The sequence below is a fragment of the Hoplias malabaricus genome, chromosome 7, assembly GCF_029633855.1.
Source record: "Hoplias malabaricus isolate fHopMal1 chromosome 7, fHopMal1.hap1, whole genome shotgun sequence".
NCBI classification, from domain to species: Eukaryota; Metazoa; Chordata; class Actinopteri; order Characiformes; family Erythrinidae; genus Hoplias; species Hoplias malabaricus.
In genome coordinates, this window is record NC_089806.1 from 17834100 (window position 1) to 17860933 (window position 26834).

Below are 26834 nucleotides of genomic sequence, written 5' to 3' on the forward strand. Positions count from 1 at the left end.
AGAAGTTAATCCTTTGGGTCAAGATATGGAAAAATATTGTAGCATGCCTTAAATTATGAAAGTGACAGGGAAGTATTGCAGCAGGTCAATTGTTTGTAGGTGGTGGAGATGTCTTGAATTAACAAAAACCTGCAGTAGTGAGAATAGAATTATTATTTTTTTTATTCCCTCGTCTTTCATTAAAACAAAAACAAGCAATCTCACTGTTTTCTCCTGACACTTGATTGCAGCTTCACAGTCTGGAAGAGAATAAGCTGCTTCTGCCAATCAAAATTAGCAGCAGAGCACTTTTGTCATTTAAAAAGTTTGATTTAATGAATGTGAAACCATGTTTGCTTTGTACAGAGCTGTACATTTTAAACAAAAAATATATAATCTCTTGTTAATGAATGTAAACATACACAGTGTCAAGTGTATCTGTAGAGACATAAATAAATATTCATTCATTCATTATCTGTAACCGCTTATCCAATTCAGGGTCGCGGTGGGTCCGGAGCCTACCCGGGAACACTGGGCGCAAGACAGGAACACACCCTGGAGGGGGCATCAGTCCTCCACAGGGCGACACACACATGCTAACACATTCATTCATTATCTGTATCCGCTTATCCAGTTCAGGGTCGCGGTGGGTCCAGAGCCTACCTGGAATCATTGGGCGCAAGGCGGGAACACACCCTGGAGGGGGCGCCAGTCCTTCACAGGGCAACACAGACACACACACATTCACTCACACACTCACACCTACGGACACTTTTGAGTGTCCACCTACCAACGTGTGGTTTTTTTGGACTGTAGGAGGAAACCGGAGCACCCGGAGGAAACCCACGCGGACACGGGGGAGAACACACCAACTCCTCACAGACAGTCACCCGGAGTGGGAATCGAACCCACAACCTCCAGGTCCCTGGAGCTGTGTGACTGCGACACTACCTGCTGCACCACCGTGCCGCCCCACATGCTAACACATTCTAAATAAATAAATAAATAATATATACATTTGAAGGGGAAAAAAATAAATGAAAATAATAATAATATAATTTTTCTTCATCATCTTTTCCACCTGTTTTTGTTTGGCTATCTCCACTCACAGTTTTTGATTGATATTAGAAATTCCCTCTCTAACACCTGTAAATTTGAAATCGTTTCACCAGCGTTTAAGAGTACAAAGCTTATAGATTGGGTAGTATTTTCTAAGCTTTGAATTAGTGCAGGCCAGAATACTAATTTATTCAGTGTATTTGTCCAATGGTGCATAAGAAAATTTAGCAATGCGTAATTTAGAAGCAGCACAAGAAGTAGAACTCCTGCTGCTAGCAACAATAGGCTAGCACACACAGCAAGGACACTGGGCAATATTCACATCCACATAACTTAAAGTAAACTCACTGCTACTGCTTGCTAACTTGCTATAATGATATTAGACGACCCATCGTTAACCAGCAGCAGAGGAACATTTTTTTCATGGCTGCTCTGTGATTGTAGTGAGCTAAGATGCAAGTACACTCGCACTTTCTGCAGACATTATAAATGACATTAAAGAATAGTCTTCAGATGGGTCTGATGTGTCAGAAGTAGGGTTGGCCCCGAATATTCGGCTGTTTGGACATTCATTCATTGGGTAGGTATTCTGTTTTTAATTTTGAGATGTGGCTATTGATAAAGGCAAAGCTCCACTACACCTGTTTTCAGGCTCTACAAAGGTTAATAAAAACAAAAAACAATGCTTTGCTCCCCTAGCATTCCACCTGTATTCAACCTCGTCAACATAAAACTCCCCAATAAAGCCTAAAAGAGCCTAACACTCTACAAAATACTACTTACAATGAAGTGGGGTGTAGTTACAGCTTTATACCTCAATTTAGACCAGACCACCTCCACAAAGCTCTGGTTAACTTGTGTACTCTGTGCCTTTTGCCATACCGTATATGTGCGAGTTTGGGAGCGAGTTAACAGGAACTGCAGCACAGCCTTTGGGATTTTAAAGCAGGCGTCGGACACAGATTTACTTAACGACAAACACCCTCAACAAAACACACACAAAATATTTGAATATTTGCAGAATTATACGACCGACGCCCTATTGCCCTAAAAATGGTATTTGGTACAGCCCTAGTCAAAAGCAGATGATAAATCTTGGCAGATTACAAATATTTCAATGAATACATTACAAATAAAAAAGAAACTTTTGAATGTATTATGGCCTGAGGCAGACCTTGACAACCATGACTTCAATTGAGAGGCAACAGCCCTATGATCAATTGAGGTCAGGAAACATTAAAAATAAATACATTTTAAAAAATATGTTTCAACAATCTTAATTCTCTCAGCAGACTGACACCATGTTACCCCCAAATGATTTGATGCTAAACTCAAAGACTGCTCAAAAGGCACGTAGAGAAACGAATCTCCCTGTCTCTTCTGACAATGTTTAAATTCTAAATAAATTGCCCAAGCCCCAGCCATGCTACAAAAATGTCAATAGTAATGAGCACATCTCCAGTCAATGAATATGAATAAAATGAGTAGAAATAGCCCACTTTCCATTCGTAATGTGTCTCAGGCTGTTTGCCAGCCCAACCAGGAGGAGATATCTGCTTAAATGGCAACTCTCACCCCACTTCACCGGAAATTCAATTTGTTCCATAAGCCAGGGATGAAAAAGCCATTATTCACAGTCCCCCTCACTTCAAGATCTGTTTCTTAAAGATATCTGCTTTTTCTCTCTAAATGAACAAATAAGCCTCAGATTAGTGCCACAAGCGCTCATGGGCTCCGTGCCCCTCAGCTCTCATGGCTCACTAGACAGCAAGATGCCTGACGCGGTGCAGAGTACCATCAATCCATCCAAAAGGCACTGCCCATGATTGAAGCCCTCAGGGGCATTCTACAGGGAGATAAGGCCACAATAACAAACACTGAGGTGAGCTGTGGCCAACCCTAAAAAAAAAAAATCTGCCTTTTTGTTCCTCAACTTCTGTCTTTTTTGATGCTGTTGTCACCAGTTTCAGTAGCACTTCATGCAGAGACTGCAATTGCCACTTGGGTATTAGCAAGGTGAAAACGCAGCACGGCTGCCTTCTGCTTTAAGGTGAAGGAAAACTGTTACCAACTTATTTCTCCCATCACCAAGTAAACATTGCACAGACTGCATATTAAGATTTAAGCTCAGACATTTAACAGCTCTCAGTCTCTTTGTTTCAGCATTTTCATCTGCTCTGAATGAACAATGAAACAAACAATTTTCAGAGCTTGGATAAGATTCATGGATTGCAATGGCATAGTAAAAATATGTTTTAGCTTGTGTATAACAGACATCATAAACAGAGTGAGGAAGGAATGATGTTATCACTGCACTACTAAGTGTTTCTTGCAACATCAGCTGTATGATTGCTGCAATGTGGTCTATTTTTCCACACTCTTATGAATCAGGACACTTCAACAAGGTTGCATTTCTGCAACTCTGCACCATATTGACTAATGTTATAAGTTGGAGAGACAGAGATATATGAACTTTTGTATATATTGCCTTAGCTTATAATCTTTAAATCATTTTTAGAATGAAGGCTACTGAATGCAAGTAATAATGAATAATAATAATAAATAAGCTGCACCTACTGTTATAATTAAACATTTATCATTCTCTTACTATTTGTTTTCACACTACAGGGCTATAAAGAGGGCAATCTCAATAAGTCTATGATATCAATAGCCCATATCACCAATAAAAAAGCCTGAGTACACAAAGTATGTGAACTTAAGACTTAAAACAGCAAAATGACCAAACTCATGTGTTACTATTTTCCATTTAATATAAATAAATAAGATATATTATTTTTGGCAAGAGTACCCAACATTACATTCTTCATGATGAATCCTGAAGAACAACAAGAAAACAACCAAGACTCTGCCTGGATAATCTGCACCATCATAACAAGCTGTAGTAGTGAAATTTGGTTTGAATTATGTCTTTCCGTTCTCAAAATGAAGACTGATTCTATTCATATCATATATATATATATCATTCTTTGTTCAGGCACAATTTGAATGGGAAAAATTGCCACTGCCAAATAGATTAGCATAATACAAACCGGTACTATAATCATAATTTATAAAATCCCTTTATTAATAGTGAATCATGGATGTGCAGATACATTTTTTTTGCCCTGATCAAATTTCAGCACTTTCAATTGTATTGCACCCATTAATCACACAGTAAAATAACTTCATTTGGAAATCTGTTAATAAACAAGCTCTCTGGACTGATTACTTGTAGAGTAATAGGAGTATATAACTTTGAAGGTTTTGTGATTCACAAAAAAATTTGTAATTTATGCAGGGTTTCAATGGCATGCCACTTATGATCTGTTTTGTCCCTTGTCCCCTCATATGTCTCCAAATCAAAACTACAATGAAAAGATATTTCTTCAGTTAATACACTACTGGTAGTTAATACAATACTGGTAATGCAGCCATTTATTTGATAGTTACGCAACAGCAAACATTAACAGCTCACTTGTATAAACACAGATACTCACACCTGCCTTGAGATCAAAATATCCACAGGACATTTTCTGTGACTACTGACTAACAGAACCATTGTAACAACTAATTCTTGACTTACCTTGAGCCGCTGATGGTCAACAACTAAAGCAGGTGGAGGCGGTGGTTGAGGAGGTTCTTCTGGCCTGTCTCCAACAACCCCATTCTGTTGTTCTGACTGGCTGTTTTGGCACATTTCCCCTTTGGTGGTACCTGTTTAGAAAAAGATGGGTATTATATTATATCCCTCTTTATCACAGACATTATCAATCCATGTATTGAGGATATACAGTAGATAGAATACACACTCCTGGCAAAAAGCCATATTTTGTGTTTAAAAACAATACATAAATCAGATCAAGATAAATAATTTCTGTCCTTGTACAAACAAAGCCTAAAACAGCCTAACACACTAAACAATAGCTCCCCCACCCCTTTTTCCTTCCCTCCAGAAGATTCATCTTAGAGGCTTTATTACTGGTACTGCAGGTGAACATGCAACACATGGTATTTTACACCATTACAGAGTTAAATATAACTACTTGTTTTATTTTCTGAAAAGGGAAAGTTTTAGTTTAGCTTTAGTTTTTGGCTTTTTGGTTTTCTCATAACAGTAGAACATGCTAAACTGGTTGCTTAACAGCATCACCTTTCGGTTATTTAAGAATTTTTAATTCAACCCACAGACAACAACCGGAATAGAATGTGGGTTGCTGACATAATGTTGATACAGCCGGTTTCTGGTCCAATGAAAGCTGCTGGCTGAAATATGGATCATTAAGTGGATCAGCCGTGACCGTCTGATATTTGATAAGTAGTTTCACTCTGCCAGACTCTCAAATGAGAATCTGTTACCTTTTGCATTTACCATGGCCAAGAACCACCTATTAGCACAGGAAAATAAAATGTGACTGACACGCAAAAGGACCAAACTATACACAGAAGTGCATATATGCGGATTTATAGATAGCCAATCAGAATGCAACTGCCAGAGTCCAGACAGTGAGGCCAGCTTAACGCATTGAAATGATCAGACTCTCTGCCTACTTGTGGGTACATCTATATTGGCTCAATCATGTATCGTATATGGTCCATCTCCAATTTCAAGCAACATACCTTCTTGCTCTTGATCTCCATCACTAGCAGCTCCTTCTGCTGCTGACGTGCACTCCATAGCAATGCATTCAAAGACAGCCTCACCAACTCGATCATGTGTATCTCCTTTAGAAGGAGCCACCATCTCCTTTCCCTCTGTCCCCAACTCCTTCTCACGGGCCTCACTGTCTACACTGTCTAATGACTCGTCTCCGTTCACACAGTCCTGAGGGGCAGAGACCTCTGATGCCTCTTTGTCTTCAACAGGAGGAGTTTCATTAGAAGTAGCTGTCTTGTCTGGGTCCTCAGGATCTTGAGTAACAGTGGGTTCATTAGAGCTCTCTTCTTCAGTGGACAGGGCATATCCATTGGGCTGGGGAAGCTGTTTATCAGGTTGTGGCTCTATGGTGTCACAGGAGGACTCATCCTGAATCAGACTGACATCTCCATGGGCAGCACCACCAGAGTCTTCAGCTCCATCCTCTTCTTCAGGTTCCTCCTCCTCCTCCTCCTCCTCCTCTGCCTCCTCCCTCTTGTTGCACTTCTTTTTCCTAATGATACCGCGCTCCCAAACCGGTCGACGCCGATTCTTGCGCTTCACAGTACCTGTGGGCAGAGAGAAGTGTTTGAATTACTACAAACTACTGTCCAGCATGCATTCAATTGTGTACCTCTGATACATGTTGCATGATACATATTGATAAATGGTTATAGCGATTGATAGGTGGTTTAGGGCTGTAGATTTAAGTTCATTAAATTCATTTTATGGTTCTGTATTTTTGGCTGACCAGTTCATAATGGTATACTCACCAGTGACTATATATATATATATATATATATATATATATATATATATTTGAATCTAGAGGGGAAGCCCTTACAGACAAAACATGAGCTCAAGTTATCAGTGTATTTTATATATATATATATATATATATATATATATATATATATATATATATATATATATATATATATATATATAATACACTGATAACTTGAGTTCATGTTTTGTCTGTAAGGGCTTCCCCTCTTGATTCAAAGGCACTGAAAGCCAATAATTTTTTAAGGCATATCTGGCTATCTAAATCATTCTAGCATCACTTTCAAAACCATGATTTTTGGGGGAAAGAAAAGGAAGAATCAATCAACACTAGGGAGCTTGTACTCCATGTTCCAAAGCACCAGGGAGAAAAATGGGCAGAGGGAGAAGGGCCAATCTGTTAGAAGCACACGGCACCTGTCCACTGTGTAATTGGTCGGAGAAGAGGAAGCTAGTGGGAATTCATTGCTTAGCACACAGGAGACCGTGTTTTAACTTCTAATTGAAAACAATGGAAGGCAGCCCAGATGTACTCCATAAATCAGAGCCCAAAAGGACTTAGCTAATTTTCCACTTCTGGCTGCTAGCTTTTACTATTGGGCTTTCATTGACTGCACAGTCATGCACTGCACTCCATATAATAAACAACTACTTCCCTCACTTTTTATTCTAAACATCATACAGTCACTTGATTGTTTTTGAACTTTTTTCCTTTCACTGGAATCACAGGGAAACTGGAATCAGAGAAGGAAGGGGGAGAAAGTGAGAGAGACTTGGGGACAGTCCATGGATTACTCAGGAAAAGTAATGACAAGACATGGCAAGAATATGAACAAGAATAAAAAGAAGGGAAAGAAGTGAAAGAAGGGAAAAAAGTGAAAACACTTACTTGCTAAATGTATTAAAAATGTCAAGGTAAACATACAAATTAACTGGCACAGTAAATCTTAATGGAAAATTTTATACATCCTTTCATAAAGAAACAGAACAGAGGCTATTTGGAGTCAGAAACCTTGACATATTAGCAATTCCCCCTCAAATCTACTTGCCCAGTGACACGTCAACCAAGTGTTGCAATGGAAGACCCCAGTTTGCTACCAATTAATCCACTTCATGTTTACAAAGACATCTAGAATACTGCCCCCTTCAAACTGTACAAAGGCAGAAACTTAAATGAGCAAAGAATTTTTACAGCAAAAATGACATTAGACTTACTTATAATAAGCATAACCGTTTTAATCCCATAACACACTTTGAAATGCATCAGAGCACATCAATCTGTCTCAGCCAAAACTAGGCATTAACTACATTAATGATTCATGCAGCTGATACAAATATGTGCACTATATCAGCATTTCTAGCCAACCCACATATGCAAGGTTCTTTAGCAAGCATAACATACAATAGAAGCCTACTTGTCTAACCCAACAGTCTGATATGTTGTTTTGAACCCAGGTGGATTTAAAAGCAGATTTGATAAGACCCAATTAAGACAAGGGACTGTCTAAAAGCATCACATAGAGAAAGCAATTAAAAAGAAGGCTATTAGTTTCTTTGTTACACATGTTTAGTAACCATGCTTGCAATCTGATGTGACATTTCAGCAACAGAGTAACAATAATGGCAACTGGCTTCAAAGAAAGCTCTGCAGGATGTCATTCCCAAAAGATGTGTAATTAACCACCAAGTTACCACCAAGGCAAATTGTGTCTGCAATCTGTGTGTAATAAAATACAAAACTGAAAAATCCAATGATCAATTATAGAAGTATTACATCTGTATGAAAGACAATGAAATGAGTCAGTTTTCAGTAAAAAGGAAAGCCACACCTCAGTTCTTAAATCCAAAGCTACTGCCCACAATAAACAACAAATTATCGGGCTGAGCTCAAATTAGAAATCTATTAATAACGATTAAAAAAACCCATGCTATATATTAATAATCATGTTTCAGATTTTCTTTAAAGTGTCTCTCCAGAGACTTTCAGACCTTTATAAAACAGTGACTCAAGGAGATTCTCACTTTATTGATAGGTTTCGGATAAGGCATAAGATGAACAATATATGTGCTGATTTATAGCAGTCTGATTATGCCCTTGTAGCAAATAAATACAAATTTAACAAAAACACATGTCTCTGTTTCAGCTTACTCTGAAGTATATCAAGGCTTAGAAAGGCTTAAAGAATTGCCCGTCAAGGCGCACACATTTTTAATAACACGCTGAGTGAAGTTCAATAAAATGGTCTAGTGCCAGACTGGATTTTAGATAACGTGAGGGTCAGATTCATGTCCAGCCAAATCATGAATGCTGCTTGGAGGTCCAGATAAGTGCAGGTTCAGGGAAAAGCATTGTGTGTTCTGTGGAGTGGAGTGTTCTGCTTCTCTGGAGATGAGGTGTGAGGCGGTTGGCGGCCTGAGGAGGCTCAGCTCGAGGTGTGACCTGAAAGGATCTGAGGTCAGGTTGCTGGCCTTCATACGTGAGTGGACACTGAGTGCATCCTTACACTTTCTGCTATACACCATGAGCCAGACTGACGAAGAGGAGCCTGCTAGGCAAGCCTCACTGCAAGCTGTGATTTTCAGTGCCTAGAACTGCTTCTACAGTATGATTAAAAATGTTGTTCCTCTGAAGACCTCCCACAGAAAACCAAAACTTTTTTGATATTAAAAAAGAGAAAGGTTGTTTTGAAGAAAAGCCAGAAGGGCAATAAGATCAGAAGGAAAAGAGAATGAGAGTCAGGAGGAAGAGGGAACAAAAGGATTTAACAGCAGTGTTTACAGGTTAGTACGTAGGCATAGATGTTACCCTACCCCTTCAGTTTTTAGACTGAGCTATTTTTAATCAACGATATGCATTTGCTCCTTAGAATTGAATCTCCATTTATAAATGTCACCTTCCTAAACATAGCAATTAGTCATGGCCCTGCACTGCCTGTATACAGGCAACCTTGCCTGCTCTTCCAGAGGGAATGAAAATATTTTCAAAATATAAGTTTCATATTTCCATAAACTTGAGCTGTGGAAGGACGTGATGTGGTTTCATAGCAAGGCCAGAATAAACAATCCCAGTCGGTCCCAGTACAGCATACTTGAAACGGGTTTCAGTGCACACTTATAGCAGTTAAATGGGAGGGCATAAATAGAAAACTCAAAGATTGGGTAATGAACCACACACACAGACACATACATGCCACTTTCGGTGGCCCTAAAGGGTCAACCATGAGCTGTGATCTCTTGTGGTTATTGAGGTCATTACCTGAGAGCAAGGGGTGATCAGGTCCAGGGCTTTGCAGGATAATTTGTTGTCTCCCACTCTTAAATAATGCATGGTAATTGCTGGAGCACGAGCACAACCCCAGACAGCTGATGTAAAGAGTTTATGCGCAGCTGTGTGTGTCTCTGTGTGTGTGTTGGAATCCTCTGCCTGGAATAACACAGCACTTTGTAATAATTAAAAGTGTCACTGCATGTATATTTCATGTGGCGCCAGAAATATTTAGCCTTGTCCCCCCTGCTGGTACCTGCCAAAATACTTCCCCATTTAAATTTATTAAACAGTGGGATAACATTTTAGGGGAAAACATTAATAACAAATTGTGCCAGCAGTGTGATGTGATTCTTTTGAAAGATAATACGTGACAATGGCTTTGAGGCTGCGCAGCTCTGTCCCTCGCACTGCAGGCTGGATATTAAGTCACCTCACCCGGCTACTCATATTTCTGCTCAGAGACCACATTTCCTCAAAATAATATAAAAAAATAAAAATAATAAAACATCTTAACATGAAATTCCAGCACATAATGTTGTCATTAAAATGCTGAGAATTTTCTTCAGATAGGTTGCTGCAACCTGGGAATTATTTTAACAGTAATGGTAAAAGAAAAAATAAATCCATACAGGAACTGGGTAAACTTAGTTTACCCTCAAACCTTCTAAATGGATATTTGGCTTCCAAGTTTTGCATAAATACTCAAAGTACAAGTAAGAATGCCAGATCTGTCATCTCAGATGTTTAAAATGTTGAATATCATTATGATGCCATATGAAAATGACTGTAAATATATTTAAAGTACACTTCAGTAATATAACAGAATGAATGTAATAATACAATACAATTACAATTCACATATTTTCTGGGGTGCCTTTAGTATCAAAATAATAAATTCCTAGATTCCCAGAACATATATAACAGGTGTACTACCATGAACTGTCAAAAACAAAGCTTTTCAGACCCTACATTACTTATACAGTTAACAAAAAAAATTGTTTTCAATGATACAGATTATCAGAGAATATGTTTCTGTGTAACTGCAATGGCATTAATGCCACACATTATTTAAATGTCTATGTAGCCTGCTAGCACATAGCATATACCAAGCTGTGAATGTTATTAAGCGTTTAGGGTGAGAAGGAAGCAGCAGTTTGAGGCACATTTGAGTTAAATGGGCTTTGCAGAGGCAAGGAGGCCTGGCAGAGAGAAGAGCTCCATGTTCCATATAAGCTCAGTCTTTTGTTCCAGGACACCCTCTGGAGACAAAGCGACAAAGCCTATGGATTACAGACTTTCAACCCTTAGATTTAAAGAGGTCACATTTCAACTGCCAGATTGACTAGATTTTGATTGATACATTTTCAAATATTCGTAACATAGTGTAGTAATGTATTAGAATTCAGATTGTATTTCTTCACTCTAAATGTGCCATTCTTGCTCCACGTTTTATATATAGGGGAACAAAAACAATATTCATACAGTACATAACATGAAGATAAAACATACTGCATCCCCATTTCCTACATTAATGAAACACTGGCCCAAATATAGGGTGCCATGCAAAAATGTAAATGAAGTATTGGCTATGGACTAAACCACAGACTCCTATAGGTTTGTCAATGCTTGTTGAACTAATCAGATTATGATATTTCCAGATCATGCCACATGTAATCATTTTGCAGTCCTCAAAAGAAGCAATTACTTGTAAAAGACTTTAACCTACATTTCTTTTAAATACTCAAGTAGCAATAGTGTTTAAAGGGAGGGAAAGACTTTTAAAGAGGTTTTCTATTGTTTGCCTATTTAATGCTGCTGTTAACCTATAACAAAAAACTTGTTTAATGAATTATTATAAAAAACAGACAAGAATCAGCATCAATCATTTCTATCAAAAGCTCCAGAGGTGGAGAGTGAGGAGAAAGAAGCTGGAGCAAGAGGCTGATGATGTCCCACTAGAAGCGCAGAGCACTTTCTTTACAAGTTAGTATCCCTACTTTATTGAAATCATTTATGTGAAGGCTAGTTTAAAATTTTGTCCCTATCCATCATCCTTCATCCAGTAGGAACTTCTACTGCAAGTCAAAGCTGTAAATCTCTTTTGTTGCAAGGTGTCGCAAATGTTTTAAGCTTTAATGTTTGTTCTAATTTTGTCATTAACTGATTATGGAATTAAGATATTAAACCTTGAGAGTCTTGAAAGGCACCAAAAATAAAATGTATTATTATTATTATTATTATTATTAAACACACACCACAATATGAATCAGAACAGCACCTCATCAACTGTTAACAGCATGAGGCAACTGACCAGGTGATGGCTGGCTGTGAGGGCAATTCATCATAGCGAGCTTTAATGAGTATTATTTGGAAATATGATATAATAAAATCTATCTATTTAGTTAATAGTTTGTCATACAAAAGCATCTGACTTGAAACCTAATATGTTCATTCCAAAAATAGTGCTGGACTTCAGACATGAAAAATGGCCATTAGAATCAGCCATATATAGCATTAAGGGAAGTAAGAAGGGGTCACATTAAAGAACCCAACACTTGTAAATGTGAATGCACAGTACATTAGTATAGCTTCATTAAGCACTGGGGCTTTTAAAACCTAGCCTATGCTTACAGTGGGGCACACTCTTGAATTGAAAAACTGTCACCGTGGTGGTGCCCTCAAGGGTACATATTCAGTACGTTTAATTAGGGAAAATAATACCTTATTCTATAATATTTTATAGAAAAATCAATAAAGTTGATTTTAGTTCTTATTTTAGTGTGGTAAAGTTCTATAATGAAATCTTAAAAATATTCACCTCTCTTTCTGGAGAAGAGAATGTACTGCACACAACAAAACTATAAAAACACTGTTCTACCTTTAAAAGGTGCATTTACACTGTTTGTACCTTTAGTGACCAATAGCCTAACTCTACTGTACCTTCTTTTCTAAGAGTGTATGTGTATATTCTACATGTTAAACGCACCACAGATAAAAATAGAAAAAGATAAAAAACTAACATAATGGACAAAAAGGTTAAAAGTGAATCAAGAAATAAATCAACCAAAATGCACCTGAGGAGTTGGTAAAACTACAAGAGAGGAAGGGTACAAGTGAGTGTGAGAGCAAAGCAAGAAAGAGCCAAAGAGTGCAAAAGAGAAAAGGAGTGGGAGAAAAAGGTCATCCCCTAGAGAGGACACTGTTTGTCACTCTGCCCTGCATCACACAGCGGTGGCACTTAATGAGGCATCTCGATCGATAGATGATTCAGTCCATGCCTCTGGAAATGAAGCAGATCAGTCAAAGGCTCCACTCGCCTACTGCAGTGAAGCACACATTAACATGCCCAGAGGTAATGCATCTCCCCAGCATCCGCACTACAGCTGCTCCACCAGCTCAAAAGAAGGAAAAAAAAAATAAAGAAGGGCATTCAAACTGTGGGCGTGTAGTTGTGTGGGTGTATGAATTGGAAAGGAAAGAAAAGCGATTTTGGAAAGAAGTGGCCTAATTTTTCAAATATGCAGAAGACATGGGCCTCGTGGAATGATGAACAATGAGCATTCACCATATACTGTCAGTATGGGAGCTGTCCAAATGCCCCACTGAAAAACTCCCTTAACTTAACTTTTCTAAGATCAAGATCTTTGTTGTGAGAGACAGTGAACAATCAATACCTCCTACCCAGTTTTTAAGCCTTAAAAAATTGATGGTGAAATAGGTTAAGGCCTTTTACTACCTGAGCAGAGACAGAAATGCTAAGGGTATAGAAACAGCACCACATAAACATACATTTTTAGGGCTACTTATATGCAAAATGATATCGTTCACTAACATTATTACTTTTGGCATGATTCTTTTATAGACTGACAGTAGCCAAAAGCTTATTAAGGTTAATAAATCATCCTTATTCATTTTGACATTTTGTGGTTTTGTCGAGTCTCAAACCAAATCATTGTTGTTCCCAGATAAATGACTAAAAATGTGGATTTTACCCATCTGTCTCTGTAATGTTATACATTAGACCTAAGACTAGGCATTGTCAGGAAATTTCCAATATGAAATGCATCAAGATATGATACAATAAAATCAGTAACAACAGTAACATAATTGGATTTTTTTGGAATATTCACATTAAAAAAATAATACTGTACCAAAAAAAAATCAGGTTTTGTTATTATAGGTGTAGTTCAGCACAGAGATAGAAAACAGATATTTTCTGTATTTTTAAACACAATGGAGGCAGCCCCGCGAGCAGTATTCATGCTTTGTACACATGTGGACATTGTCTTTAAAATGGTCAATGAACAATAAAATGTTTACCAAAATAAAATCAGATATTCTAATAATACTATTGTATAGAAATGTAACCGGAAGGTTGCCAGTGTATTCACATTTGTCTAATATTAAAAAAAAAAAAAAAAGGAATACCCCAATCTCAAAATTAAAAATCAAATATGTACACAATGAACATATATAAAGACAGCCGACTATTCTGGGCTAGCCCTACATTTTACACACAAATTACTCCAGATCATTTAATAACAATAAGCACTGTAGGTTATGAAATATCTAAATACATTCAGTCTTTTTGAGGAACATTGTTTTTAAATGTTTGAATATTTTTTTTCCTCTCATTTGTTAGAAAAGAGGTGGTTGTCAGACCATTTTGTCACCTAATATCTGGGCATTCCTCGATGCTGCTTGTGTGTGTATATATATATATATAATTCTAATAATTCTAATATATATAATAGAATTAGAATATCTATAGAAAGTTGATTTATTTCAGTAATTCCATTCAAAAAACTTGTATATTATACTCATTCATTACACAAAGACTGATATATTTCAAGTGTTTATTTCTTTTAATTTGATGATTATAACCGACAACTAATGAAAACCCCATACTGTTCCTGTGATATTATATTTCTGTATTCTTGTTGCCTACCCCTACCTTTGAAACCACAATGTCAGTCATGTAACACTGATTCTCTTATTCTCGAGTGAGGAAGCCTATATCACTATGTGATAGACCATGCGTGCACGTATCAGAGCAATGATTCAAAATTACCTGCCTGCCACGTAATTTGGGGTCAGATCTACATAAGGTATTCCCAATAATGCTCTTCCTATGTGAAATGTAAGGAGGAGAGAGAAAGTTTGTGAGATACTTCATTTTTCTTCAGAGAACTAGTAACCATGCGTTGTTCTTTATTATTTCATTTAGTATATCTTTATGGAAAAGATATAGTCTTCTTTATCTTAAAACCTAATAATAAACAGTGATAATGAACTAGGGCTGGGCAATATGACCAAAAATCGCATCTCCATATGCCTAAAAGAAACTGTGATATACAATATGATACGATATTATGAAAACCATAACAATATATAATGTCAAAGTATAAGTTTATTTTAATTATCAACTGTACATCTAATAAATAGTGATGCCCCAATCAAGTTTTTTTTTTGTCCCAATCCCCATTCAAACCTTGGAATATTGAGTATCTGCTGATAGAGTCCCGATCTGATACTTAGATTTTCCCAGATACTACTGTTACACTGCACACTTCAAGTAAGCCCAGTGTATCGGCTTGACACTGAATATCTCGCATTAAAAAACAAACTGCCTGCATCCAAGCTGCTATTTTTTTTACATTTTTTTTTACAACAACTAAACAAATGGTGTGTCCACAAAGAGTTCATACAAATAATATAATATATTTAATGAAATGATCTGATGTGTATGCGCATGCGTAGATATGTGCATGCACGAGGAAAAAAAAAAAAAAAAGTGTAGAACGGGACATTTATGTACGGTTTTAAAATGTACTCAGATGAAAACCTTCGTATACTTGACCATCGTATACTCAATATAAGGACTATGCTCAATACTATGGAATGTATAGATATTTGTGATATATTCCCCAGCTGTAGATTTAGCACAGGTCAGGTTCATGCGCCTGGGTTTGAAAGCTCGCACTTATGTCACCATATTGCGCTATGGCAAATGTCTTATAGAATTAAAAAAAGCATACCGGTATTATCGTGAATTATATATAGCCCACCCCTATAATGAACTGTGGTAAAATTGCAATAATACACTTGAGGTTCGTGCTATAACATGAGATACTGGCATTGGTGTACTGATCTTGGTCACTTGGCCTGCAGCCTTGTGCCTACGACTGCAGCACCCTGGTGCCAATATCTCACCTAATAGTACTCCCTCTTGTATTATTGCATAAATGTTTAAACACATGCAACTTCATATTTTAAAATAAAATTCACTCCCAATTTGCCTGACTGCATTTGCAGGTATCCATTTAGAAATATTAATTCAGACCTTTCACATACTTTGAAAGGAACAAAGGGTACCTTATTTTTCCACTTTGCTGGGCTTCACCAGTCATGACAAATGTTCAAATAGTGATAAGAAGGTAAGCCATATTCTCCAAGATGTGATCTACAGTTAAGAGATGACAAGGTTGGAATAAAGTCCCCTTGGCAATCGTCCTAGAGCACTGACTTCAGATATATTGTAATCACTTGGCTGGCTAAGAGGTTTTCATTGGTTTCGCTGCCAACTGCTGGGCCGGATGCTTCCATTCCACACTAACATTTGTGCAGAACAACATGACAGACGAGGCACAGTAGCTACAGAGTCTGCTTTTAATGGACACCATTAGGAGGCCATGAAATTCGGATTAACACCAAGCTGGGATTGTGATTACCTGAGGCTCAGGAAATGAGAGAGGAGAGAAAAGAGAGAAAGAAAGGGAGGGTAGGGGAAAAGACCTGAGAAAAATGATATGTCTATGAGCCATTTACTGTCCATATTTAGGCAGAATGCAAAAAATAAGGAGTGAGAAGGATTTCAAAACCAAAAGTGTTTAAACTTTGCTTCTACTTTGGGGAGTTTATTGAAGCGCTAGAACCTAGTCAAATGTGATTACATTCCATTGGGAATCCACCATTAATAAAGGGTACAAAAAGATTTCTAATTCACCTGATCCAAACACAGCAGATCTACTCAAAATATTTGTTTAAGCTACAAACTACAGGGGAGTTAACCGACCTAATGTCCAATAAATGTTAGTCTTCCTCAGACAGGAAAGAATCTAGTTAACACAGACAATTATATTACAAATATTACAAATGAGAGTATTCTTCAAAAGGGTTTTATTCTTTTGTTTACTTATTACTTATCATCACCACATCAGTTTCACTGCTGAGACTGACCCACCACCCAAATCATACCTGCAATGTGGTGGTCCTGTGGGGGGTCCTGGCCATTTAAAACAAAGTGAAATGGGGATAAAAGTATGCAGATATACAATTAAATCAATTGACATCAGTTAGTATAAACTGTCAACAGACAGAAGGCTACTGACATCCCTAAGGCATGTAACAGGGAAAGAGAGAGGGGGTTGGGGAAAGAAAGAGAAAGAAAAAAACCCAACATGCCACATCAAACACATTAGAGCAATATACAAAATGCTTCAAACATCTGGTTGTGTTGTCAGCTTGCCAACATGAAAAAGCATGCTAGCCCAATGCACAGCAAGACAGACAGAAAGAGAACCAAAGATAAACCCATGTGCCGGGGGTAGGGTGCGACTCCACTAATTTAATTTGTGCCTTGATCAAACAATGTCAACTATGAAGTGGCAGCAAACAGGATATTTGGAAGTTCTGCAAATAAAGAAATACAGAGAGGAAGATTGAAAAATGAAAGACAAAAAGACAAATAAAGACAGAAAGACACAAAGGAAAAAGAGAAACCTACTAAGGTTTTTACTGTTCCAGTACAATGCACATGTACCATGTTTATCATCATCTACTACTAAGATTCTACATTTGGAATAATGAAGAAACAACAGGTAGATTTTATTAAACCTATAAATATTTCCTTTAAAATGATGCCTTTTATTCATCGTTCAACTGCACAAGGCAGAAACAGGTTTTAAAGTCACAGGACCCTGCACAGGGCACCTGAAAAACTGATGACACCGTATTGTGATTGCAGAAATTCCACATGCAAACTTCTCAACAGCAAAAAGATGCACTCAAACGTCAATTAAATTAAATTTCTACTCAAACCTACATTGAACCTTGACTCTTATATCCTCCAGATGTATGTGATCATATGACAAGATAATGACTCATTCCAATTTTATACCCACAGTTTTCCACCGTTGAGAGATTGAGACAAACGGAAAAATAAAGAGAGGAACTATGTGATAGGTGTGAGTTGGAAGCACTGAATTAAATACTCAGGAACAAATGGGAATTTGATGTTAACTTTACAGCTCACATCTCTCACTGTGCTTCTGGTAGGTTGGCTTTCTAATCTTTTGGCTCAAGGAAAGCAGGCAGATTTTTTCTGCAGCCCACAAAAGAGAATGAAGCTGAGACTCACTATGTTCTTGCTAGCAGAATTAAATCGATTTGCCATAAATCGTCCTACGATTACATGTATGTATATATGTATGTTTTGCATGTATACACTTATAAAAAAAAGTTAAGTAAACTTGACAATTCTGATTCTTTAAATTAAGAAAAACCTTCTTGTTCTTAGAAACATCTAGAATAAATAAAATGAACAAAGAACACACTGATGCTTCAGAATATGCAGGTGTCATGCAGGTGTCACACAAAACCTTTATAACTAAAAATGTTATACAATTATTAGCATTGCCCTAAATGTCTCTGCATTACAGTACCTCAGAATTAAAAAGTGAATGTAAACAAAGGCACTACTGTGCAGCACCAAATCTACTCAAGGACTTCTAATAAGAAGGGTATGTATTTGGGACCCTACCTTCCCATTGCTGAGATGACAGAGAAACTTGTATGACAAACACTATTTTTATTTATTTATTTAAAGTTACACTTATAAAGCACTTTTCTAGAAACTCAAGGACGCTTTACAATCAACACTCAACATTCAATACACACACACACACACAGGTGAGGAGCGTCAGCCAAACGCACACAGTGTACTCCCAAGAACCAGGAATAACAGTCCCTCTGGAGGACTGCAGTGGGCACTAGGACTTCACCTAGGACAGAGCACCAATCGATATATGGGCATACACACTTATACCAGGACAGTTACTAGTCATCGAAACTCTGTGTTTTTTGGACTGTGAGAGGAAACCGGAGACCTTGGTGGAAACCCACACAGACATGAGGAGAATTCCACCCAGATGGGACTTGAACTCAAGATCCCAGCGCTGAGATGTGAGCGTGCTAAACACTAAGCCACAGTACTGCCCAGCACCAGCAAAACTAGGCTTGGCTACTTGTTAAACTTTAGGCTCTGTAACTTTTAGAAGGACTCTACTACAGGTACAGTATGGTATCCCCCATGTAAATGAACACTATGGTCACAGGTTCACATAGTTTCTAACAGAAAGAAATGGTAGAAGGGCCATTCTCCTTTGCTGTTCTGCATTTTACTTTGTAATCTTACCAGCATCATCAACACAGAGGTCAAAATAGCTTAAGCAACCACACAGACTAAAGCTGCCAAGAGCAGTAACTCATTTGATGATTACGCAGAGCCTCTAACAGTGCCCTGAACAAACTTTCCAAGGACAAAGGATTACACAGCTTTAAAGGTTTTTGATGCTCTAGTTGATGAGAACATGACATTTGAATATATTTCATGAGACTTTAATTTCCTCATCAAGCAACAGCAGGTGCAGAGGCACAGAGCCATTTCATGCCTGCCCTCAAATGTACCCTCTCAAATATAAAACTTTCCCTGGAGTAATATGGTCTCCGGGCGGCACTGTGATGCAGCAGGTAGGGTTGCAGTCACACAGCTCCAGGGACCTGGAGGTTGCGGGTTCAAGTCCCACTCCGGGTGATTGTCTGTGGGGAGTTCTCCCTGTGCCCACATGGGTTTCCCATGGGTGCTGTGGTTCCATCCCACAGTCCAAAAAAAGGAAAAAAAAAAAAAAAAAACCCTATTGGTAGGTAGATTGGGCACTCAAAAAAGTGTCCATAGGTGTTAGTGTGAGTGAATATGTGAGTATACGTCACCCTGTGAAGGACTGGCGCCACCTCCAGGGTTTGTTCCTGCCTTGCCCACCAGGACCCTGAACTGGATAAGCGGTTACGGATGATGAATGAATGAATAATATGGTCTCCGTCATACAGTGCATCAGTCCTCTAAGATAGTGTTCATACTATTTGCAGGCACAACAGGGTGGGGCCATGTTTCACTTCATTGGGGCATGAAAACTACATCCTTATTTTTTACCAGTAAACAACTATGACTGAACAATAAGTTCTTTTAAGCACATTAAAACTAAATAAAGTCCTCTTATATTAGTAGTGAAAATAATAATAAAGTGTTCTCATGAATTTAATGGAATTCTCTTAAACAATTTGTTTGTAATAACAGCTCAAACAGCAGCATGTTCTGACACACTGTGGAATTCTAAGAAAAAAAAAAAAGGATAAGCTTAAAATTAATTCAGTTTTGATCCTAGTACTTTTCAGGCAGTAATTTAAAGTTTCAGGTACACATTTCTCCTGCTGTCAGATGAATAAAACGAGTGCTAATATTAACTCATTAAAAATGCAACACAAAAATGTCACTTAAAATCAAAAATACTTTTATGCAAATAATTGTTTGATGTTGTTTTGTGAAAATATATAACATGACTGGACAAGTGAATTGGGGACTCATACCTCAACCAGCTTTCTTGGCATTGGAGTGGAACTAAACTCCTTAAAACTGCATAGCAGGATTTATTTCTCAATGCCACTAATAATGAAGAAAAATGGCAGTCAGGGAGAATGAAATCAAACCGCCTCTGCCTCGTGAAAATGACTATTTGCCTTGAAGCCAAATGCAGTAGAAGTCATTAAAAAAATCCATTTTGACTTTTATTATGTAAAAACACATTCACAGATATTTGGCCTTAAGAAGCTTTGATATTACGATTTGCTTTGTTTCAAAGGTGTTAACAGGAAATTCCATTTCTCAACAGTGAGTATTTCAGCCAGTAAATCTTGTCTTTATCTAGGTGCAAAAAGTAGCAGGAGGCTAAATGGTGACTAGAGCAACTGTTAGGTCGGCACACTCTTAGGTAATGTAGTCCAATGCCTGAAGACAGACATCTTGGTCAGCCAGGTCTACAGAGGCAAGTTAGATGGGAGAGCACAGTGCAACAAGAAAATGAGAAAGGAAATTCTCTGTGCTCACTCGCCATGCTACAACAAAATAAAATCAAATAAGCCACACAGGTATCTGCCAGGGCAAGTTCCTAAAGTCATAACAATTGGGTTCTGCCAAGGTCAGCAATATTGCAGTGCAGCATTTAAAGGTGGTCTCAAAGGCTTAAGTGAGTTCTTTTACAGTACAGGTGAATTTTTGTTCAGTGATGCAAACAATGGTCAAGCAGTGCAACTGTGTAACACAAATGAGTTTTATTGACATCTGAATCAATCTTTATGAAGCCAAAACAGTGTAAATACAAAATCGCTATAAAATATGCTACAATTATGCTCAGTAATAAACATTAACAACTGCAGACTACCCAGATGATGCAAGGGTTACTCCCCCGGTAACAGTTTAGTACTTTCTTCCCCTGAGATTTCCAAATCCTTGCAGGGTGGAATAGATAGGTCAGCAGGCCAATAAAGTCTGAATGATACTAGGGGTGATAGAGAATCTATCCAAGCCTCAATGAACCAAGGCCAGTTTTACAGTGTAAAAATAAGTCACTTTTAAGTCTGAAATTGTATCCTTCATGAAACCATTCAGTGAAGTGAAGCTTCCATGGGAGTACTTCAGATGACAGCCTAAAGATCCAATCTAAAGCTGCTGGGGGAGGTCCAGAGTTTCAATATTCCATCTTCCTATCAAACAAGCAACTGTGTTTGAGTGTGTACAATGTCAGTCTAAGAGGCCCAGCAGTCTGTGACTACTCAAGCAGCCAGGAGTAGGGAAGCCAGTTTGTTAAGTTGCTAACAGGGGCTACTTGGTCACACAAGTCTAGACTGAAAGGCTGTTACACGGGCAACAAGAATGTACACAATTAGTGAGTATCAAGGAATGACCCAAGCTGATGTGGGTGAGCTAGCCAGTAAATAAATAATTTAATCCTTGCCTCATTAAAACCTGCCCAGAAAATGTAATAAAATATAGCAATTGATAAATGATAAAAAACCAATGATCTGATCCTGTCAGTAAAATGTGTATGTTAATAAGAATTTGGTATGAAATGTCTGATTTTAAGGAAGATGAAAAACCAGGAGCAGTCAAACCTGCAGTTTGGACAAAAATAAAAAATTTTGAATCTTAAGTGTTCTGTCATAATACAAATCACACACGGCTTGCAGAATGCATTATTGCAAATTTCTCTTTTGTTTTAAATTTCTCTTTATTATTATTATTATTATTATTATTATTATTATTATTATTATTATTAGAGTGTTTATTCTTTACATAAAGGGTTGCAACTCTAACAACAGAAATTTCCCTCTGGGATCAATAAAGTACAGGGAGTCCTCGACTTACGACGTTGATCCGTTCCTACGTTGCGTTGTAAAGCGATTTTCGGTGCAAGTCAGAACATACGTACGTAAATAACATACTGTAAGCACTTATCCCATCCTAACACAGTAACACCTCGGTCCCGAGCCGCGTTACCATGTATTCTTTTGCCGTGCACACGAAGTTCTCGTTACGACGTTTACGACGCAAAACCACTTAAGTCGAAACAAGGCTTTATACAGTAAATGGGAGATGTGTCGTAACCACGAAACATCGTAATTAGGGACTGACGTAACCCAAGGACCTCCTGTATTTCTGAATCTGAATTATGTGCGCAGGAAAAAAAACTGGTTAGCCAGAAAATAAGTTCTATTTCATTTACATGCACTGTAAATGTTCCAAAGTTTACCCTGGGGAGTTGTACATGTAAACACGACCACCCACAACATTCGTTCCCGTCATTACCCGGACTTTATCCTGGCAGCACCCTAGTAAAAACTCTGGGTAAAATCAGTCAGTGCGTGTAAGAACAGCACATTAAATGTTCCAGAGTTTTTCCTGCATATGCTGCCATGCCTAAAATACGTGTTTCATTTCCCACCTGACGAACAAAATCTCTGGCTGTGAGCTGCATGTGTAAAAGGTAACTCTGGAACATTCCCAGACCGGTATTCTAGCGTTTCTGTGTGAAAAAGGCAGTAATGTCTTTAGACATAAGTCTGCACACCTGATTTATCAGCCAGTAGAATGAAAAGTTAGACCCATTTAAAACATCAGTCCATACATTATGGGGACTTAGGGATTCAGAGACTAAAAGACTATTTTTTGAAACACGAGTTGTGCTTTTGGCGATAATGTAAAATGCAGACATACAATTACTGTCTCAAGAATTATCGAGCAATAAGTTAATTTACAAAGAACCCTATGTGAGCATTACAGGGCCTTATACCTCTTTCAGTCTAGTGAGAATTGTATTGCAATCTGTGTAAGTTATCTGAACATAAGACACAGTACAGGAAAAATTTGTTTATCTACTTTCATGCCCAAAAGCACAAGGCTTTGTTTAATAATAATAATAATAATATTTCATTATAGTTATATAGAATTTTAAGTCATCATATAAACACCTTCTATATGATTCCTAAAACACAATGATTTGTTTTATTGTCTATTTTATTAGACACAAGGATCCGTCTGATTGTGTATTTCAATGTTTTATAAAACGCAAGGGTCAGCTTCTTTGCCATGAGGGTGGGAGGATACATTGCGTGCCTCCATTATTCTCCTGACTTTTCAGGTAATATGCCCCTCCTGTTCCGTGGCAGAAGAGAGATGATCAGTCATATTCGTTTCACTTCTGTGACAGCTGTTTTCATTTAGTTTTATTAGATAAGTTCTCAAGCTACAAAGTATTAATGCAGTATGTCCTTCCCCACAAGTAAACAAACGATAACACGTATAGTGGCATATCCAGTACCTATATAAAACATCTCTTACATATATTTTATTCATTTTTTTTAGGTTGTTGTTTTCGACTTCCAAGTGACTATGAATGTAAATCTTAACACACATACATTTATCCTCTGATATGTTGATTATAAAGTCTTTTAAAACAAATGCCACAGACATGGTTGAGATGTTTTCCCCAAAACAAAAAAGCTTTGCTTTATGAAAAAAAAAAAAATCTATTTTATTTTTGTTTGTTTATATCTTTCTTTGGGGACTCTGATACAAAGCAACTTTCTCAATAATTAAAACAACATTTACGATTGGATAATCGCAGTTGCCTCTTGTTGTTTACATGCAGAAACTTTAAACTTTTTTTATCACTGTCAATGACATAAAAAAGGTACAAAATAATTATTATAAAATTAATTTTACCTACGAACAGTTTCAGTAAAAAATGAAACAACAGATGTCTCTGTCAGTTTTCTTCCTTTCTCTAATCTCACTTGAGAAAGGCCAACTGGCGAAAAAAGCAACATAATGAGTTATGAGTGAATACCAACCCACAAACTGTGAAACAAAACAACACCAAGTTCTTTGTGGTTTACTTAAAGCTTGGCCGACATCTTTAGCCTGATTTTAACACCCATTTTTTCCTTACAACAAATTTTTCTGATTTCCAGGTCTCAAGGTGAACTATAAGCAACTGTCAAGCAGATCATGTCTGAGCAGTTGATTTGTGCTGCAACTTGCATAGAGTGCAGGAATTTCTTGCTCATTTCAGTCTTGAATTTATGTCCTTGTGGTATTTTGGCCAAAGCATATTATAAATGTTTTATCAAATCCCCAGAGAAATATGTAAAATTGTGGAAAAACGATTTAAAGTTTCCTTTAAGTTTTTAAATAGCTTGTTTTTTTTAATCAAATATTGTATTAGACAGGGTTTTAATCTTCGCAATGTTACATCAACTCATGCATATTCTCTGTATTCATTTGATGTTAATGGGTTACTGACACTAAAAATTATATTGCAGCTATTTTCTTTATCTGGGGTGTTTTAATATCAAGTTTGAAAATCTTCCAGCAGAGGGCAGTAAAAAACATAGTCTCACCTGTTACCTTAAAAGCACAGTTCACTAATGTGTTATTAGGTATTGATACATTTGTGGAACATCCATAAAATAATAATAGTTAGGCCACTATTAGTGGTGTGGTCATTACATCAAAGCTGTTACCCCCAAAAGCAGTATTACAGAGATTTGAACAAAAGCCCCTACACATCACACCACACAGTTTATTACAGCTTAAAGGTGCTCCCTCATCTTACAAGGACGTAACATTTTTTTTCCTCCAGGGAAACGATGGACTGCAATAGTTTACAAAGTCAGCAAGGGGCACACTAAATCAGAGTCTTAAAAGGGGCATACACCATCTTGTGGTGGTCAGAAGAACAGCAGTAGACAAGCCTTCTTCAGCATAAGACTCCCCACACACTTATTACAGTAACAAACATATGCTCCATAATTTTATGGAGAGATGTGGCTGTTCTAGGTACTCACTACTATTCCAACCAGACTGTTCACCACAAAGAGGTGTGTGTTTGGGGTGGGGGGCGGAATATAAAAACAAATCATAAACTCAGTGATGATCTGCACAAAGGGATACAGACTGTAGTTCAAGTTTGCCACTATTAGATGTAGACATCTTGAAAACACACCATAGATGATTAAAATATTTTGCATCATTAATGTAACACTGCATGACCATTTCTTCAATTTCTTGTTTCTTATTGTAGTATGTAGCAGGGGAGGCCAAACTTTGGGGTCAAACTGAAATAATTTTAGTGGGTCAAGGCCTAAACTAGCCAGCAACTCATTAGCTTTATGATTTTTGATACATGTGCAGGGAATTAACTCTAAAAACTAAAGTGTTTTTTATTTTTACTTCAAAATGATTTTCAAACTAGTAGTCTCCGACTCACCTCTTTGTCCTGTTATGAACTATTAGCTAATAACTGCTAGTTATGTTTTTTTATCTGCATGTTTTATAGTGATTTAGTGCTTCAAACGAGAGTACTTGTTTGAATACCTAATTCATTATTTCACTTAAGAAAAAAAAAATTTAAAAAAAATAAATAAATAAAAAAATAAAAAACTTTCATGCCCTTTCTCACCTCAGACTCAAGGCAAAGTGATAGAGGAAGAGATATGCTTTGTGAAAGACAGAGTTAATCACACAACTTTAATATAACACAGTCTACTCAGCAAATAAAGTTTACAATGGACAGCTGTCACTGTTTGCATTCAGTTCTAATATTTGCAAGAGTGGAGAGGACAAAATTACAGTTTTCAGACCTGAGAGATTGAAAGTCACTGTTATTTCTGAACACATATGAATCCAAAGCAAATGATGATGCTAATGTGTGTGTGTCCAAATGATGATGCTAATGTGCATTGCTGAACAGTACCCTACAATATACTGTCAATGGCTTGAAATACTTTCTACAATCTTTGTTGTACAAGCACCCAAGCGCCAGAAAGGGTGGGTCCAGAGCCTACATGGAATCATTGGGCGCAAGGCGGGAATACACCCTGGAGGGGGCGCCAGTCCTTCACAGGGCATCACACACACTCACACATTCCCAACACCTTTGAGTCACCAGTCCACCTAATAACGTGTGTTTTTGGACTGTGGGAGGAAACCGGAGCACCCGGAGGAAACCCACTTGGACACGGGGAGAACACACCACACTCCTCACAGACAGTCACCTGGAGCAGGAATCGAACCCACAACCTGCAGGTCTATAAACACTAAAAATAAATCTGTAATTTGCTCATTTGCTTGAACCTTTATTAGACAAAGGGACAATGTTTTTCAGTGTTTCCAATGACAAACCTTAATTCATTCATTCATTATCTGTAACCGCTTATCCAGTTCAGGGTCGCGGTAGGTCCAGAGCCTATCTGGAATCATTAGGTACAAGGCGGGAATACACCCTGGAGGGGGCACCAGTCCTTCACAGGGCAAACAAACCTTAATTCTATTTGTTAAATAAAAATAAATGTAAACACTAATGCCTAGAAAACACTCATAAAAGGTGGGAAAGGAATGTTTGTCACTGGGTCACATGACCGTTTCTTTTAATAATA

The 26834-nt window shown here is 37.6% G+C and overlaps 1 protein-coding gene across 1 annotated transcript in view; it reads right to left on the reverse strand.

Moving 5' to 3' along the window:
* Nucleotides 1-26834, reverse strand: part of atad2b (ATPase family AAA domain containing 2B) — a 91572-nt gene that overhangs the window by 15443 nt on the left and 49295 nt on the right. The window contains exons 25-26 of the mRNA XM_066676058.1: nucleotides 5656-6240; nucleotides 4622-4752 (exon numbers count right to left, since the gene is read on the reverse strand). Of these exons, the coding sequence (XP_066532155.1) occupies nucleotides 4622-4752; nucleotides 5656-6240 (716 nt within the window). The remainder of the gene's footprint in view (nucleotides 1-4621; nucleotides 4753-5655; nucleotides 6241-26834) is intronic.